The following is a 3035-nucleotide window of genomic DNA, read 5'->3' on the forward strand; positions in this document are numbered from 1 at the left end:
TTCGGCCACTTGAGTCTGTAAATCAGTGTGCTTAGACTCCTGTGTTTTGGTCTCTATAATAATTTTCAGAGCGGCTGTATGGTGGGTGAAAATCTGCATTTCGAAGCATTTCAGTGATATCATATGACAAATATGTGGATTGTTTTGTAGTTAAAACTGGAGCAGACTGGGACAGTCTGTCAGTGCAACTGAGTGAAACTGTGCATTTTTTTCCCTACACACTAATTAGCAGTTCATCTGTGTCTGTGCGATATATCCATGCAGTACCCTGCTAACCAAGCTGGCTGCTTTTGGCTGACTTATCTTGAAACTCCCCCGTCTCATCCACATATGAACACTTCACAAAAGCATGGCTGACATCTCGATGGCTACATCCACCCCCCCCTGCACAGTCTATGATATTTGTGAATGTGATAAAGTGCTGAGTTTCACCTCTCCAACCTGAGATTCCATCTTCACTGTGGTAATTAGAACCAATTTAGCTGAGCTGCCATTAGCCATTTGCTGATTTATCAGCATTTCTAACAGCCAATAAAAAACAATTTAGAAGAAAAAGAGACGGGACAAACACCCTTCAGCACCAGACAACAAACAGTGAAACCAAGCAGAGCTGGACAGGGTGTAAACATGTACAGAAAAAACTACACATGATGCACTTTAGGGGAAATCTGTTTGTTTCGTGTGTCTGAAAGAAGAAAAAAAATCATTATATCGGTTGAGCTGTAGCAGTAACCACAGTATTGAAGCATTTAAATCTGTGTGAAACTGTAGTGACGCGACTGAGTTGTTGCGGTCTGTGTTGTCATTTAGACTTTTACACGATAGTAAGGAGGGTAAATATTTAAACATGAAGCCGATACATTTAAAGAGGTTTCATTCTCTTGAAAAACACTTTGTGCAGTGAAAGCAGGTCAACACACTGATAATGCCATGAAAATCATTGCACTTACGCCACAAAGGCTGGCCAGGCGGTCGAAGAGATGCTTCAGATCCAGAGGAGGAAAGAGGCTGCTGCGGGCTATAGAGAGAAATCTGGCTCTGAGAGGCAAACAAGCCAGAGAGCGCTGGAGCAGAGAGAGAAAAGAAAACACATTAGGATCAGTTTACAAATGTAATTGAAGCTCATTATGCTTCTGAGAAATACTGCTCTCTTCTGCTTTTGGATTCAGAAAGTGTTGTTTTGTTGCTAGACGTGGAAATGGCTTTGAAATTTAACTGCCGACTCTCAGGCTTTATTTAAATGTCTTTATATGAATTAACAGATTAAAAACCAGTGAACTGTGGCCATTTATATTCATGCTCAAGATCTGACGATCAGATTCTATAAAACAAAAATTACACTGAAGCTTTCGCACCTTTCATGGTTTTGGCCTGGACCTCACTGTTGCTCTCACACACCGAGTTGAGAAACTCGTCCACCTGCTTCAGGGAAAGTGAGTTGTGCAGCGTCTCCAGCGGGTAGATGGAAGGCACCATGGAGCATCCTTCAAAGCCTGCAGGACAAAGGGTACAATACAGTGTACTAGCAGGAAGAGCGGTGAGGAAAGTACTGCTCTCTGTGCATTACGGTTCCACGTGATTTGAGTGCCATATTAAGAAAAAATAATAATCTAGCAGTGATTTATATTTGTTACCAGCCACACAAACGTTTGCACACAAGAGCTACAGTCGGCAGCGTGTGACCTCTCACAGCAGCTGACTGGCTGTAGCTACACAACACAAGCAAGCCAGATACAATGCAAACACAAATAACCAATTCCTGAGTTAGTGAGACCACAAGAACAAAAATAATATTTTTGTCTTGTTTCTAACATGGTTACAGAGCACTCTGCTTAAAATGACAAGAAAACACACTCGTTACATGTTGCTGCTGATACATGAAGTGATTATAGTAGAGCTCACTTGTGTGTTAACAGGATATGATATGCTTGTTGATTTAAAGATAAGAAAAAATACAGTTCTGTGTTTGTATATGTAATAAGTAGGTGAGGACTACAGAGATTCTTGTGTTTAAGATGTCAGTACTCGAGGTCAACTTCATTTCTAAGCTGATGCTGTAAATGGTATTTCCTTCAGGTGAAGTGTGTTATATAAAGCAAAAATTAATATTAGCTACAAACGAGGTTCTGAAACCACAAAGAAGAAAATAAAATTCTGGGGAGATGTGGCATAACATTATGAGCATTGCCAGGTGCAGTGAAAAACACTGATTTCATCATGGCACCTGTTAGGGGGGGGGGATACATTAGAGAGCGAAGTGAACCTTTTGCCCTCAAAGTTGATGTTGCAAGCAGGAAAAAATGACAAGTGTAAGGATTGGAGTGAGTTTGGTGCTTGTCAGAGCATCTGCAAAACTGCAGCTATTGTGGGGCGGTCCTGATCTGCAGTGCTCGGTACAGTGGTGAATAAGCGACAGTGTCATGGGCAGCTAAGACTCACTCACGCATGTGAGGAGTAAAGGCTGGCCTGTGTGGTCTGATCCAACAGACGAGTAAGTGCAGCTCAGACGGCTGAAAAAAGTTCGTGCTGGTTCTGATGTAAAGGTGTACACAGAGCATCAGTTTGTTGTGTATGTGGCTGCATAGCAGCCGAGCAGTCAGTGTGTCCATGCTGACCTCATTGACTGCTGAAAGCACTAACGAAGGGCATCAGAACTGGACCATGGAGGAATGGAAGGTCTGATCTGATGAATTGTGTTTTCTTTTACGTCACGTGGATGGTCAGGTGCATGTGAGGCATTTACCTGGGGAACACCTGGCAAGCCAACTGAGGCAGTGTGATGCTTCGGATAATATTCTGGTGGGAAACCTTGGGTCCTGCCATTGATGTGGATGTTACTTTGACACGTACCACCTACCCAAGCAATATTGCAGACCATGTACACCCTTTCATTGAACAGTATTACCCGCTGGCCTCTTTCAGCAGGATAATACGCCCGGCCACAAAGCAAAAATGCTTCAGGAATAGTTTGAGGAGCACAACAATAAGTTTGAGGTGTTGACTTGGCCTCCAAATTCCCCAGATCTAAAAGCAAT

At 42.7% G+C, this 3035-nt stretch overlaps 1 protein-coding gene across 9 annotated transcripts in view; it reads right to left on the reverse strand.

Annotated features, from left to right (window-relative positions):
* Positions 1-3035, reverse strand: part of ppip5k1b (diphosphoinositol pentakisphosphate kinase 1b) — a 46079-nt gene that overhangs the window by 3070 nt on the left and 39974 nt on the right. For all 9 annotated transcript variants that reach the window (XM_005731466.1, XM_005731463.1, XM_005731458.1 and 6 more), the window contains 2 exons: positions 1356-1493; positions 951-1064 (listed from right to left, as the gene is read on the reverse strand). In XM_005731466.1, coding sequence (XP_005731523.1) covers positions 951-1064; positions 1356-1493 — 252 coding nt within the window. The remainder of the gene's footprint in view (positions 1-950; positions 1065-1355; positions 1494-3035) is intronic.

This window comes from Pundamilia nyererei, unplaced genomic scaffold (assembly GCF_000239375.1).
Source record: "Pundamilia nyererei isolate P.nyererei 1_Seehausen unplaced genomic scaffold, PunNye1.0 scaffold00043, whole genome shotgun sequence".
NCBI classification, from domain to species: Eukaryota; Metazoa; Chordata; class Actinopteri; order Cichliformes; family Cichlidae; genus Pundamilia; species Pundamilia nyererei.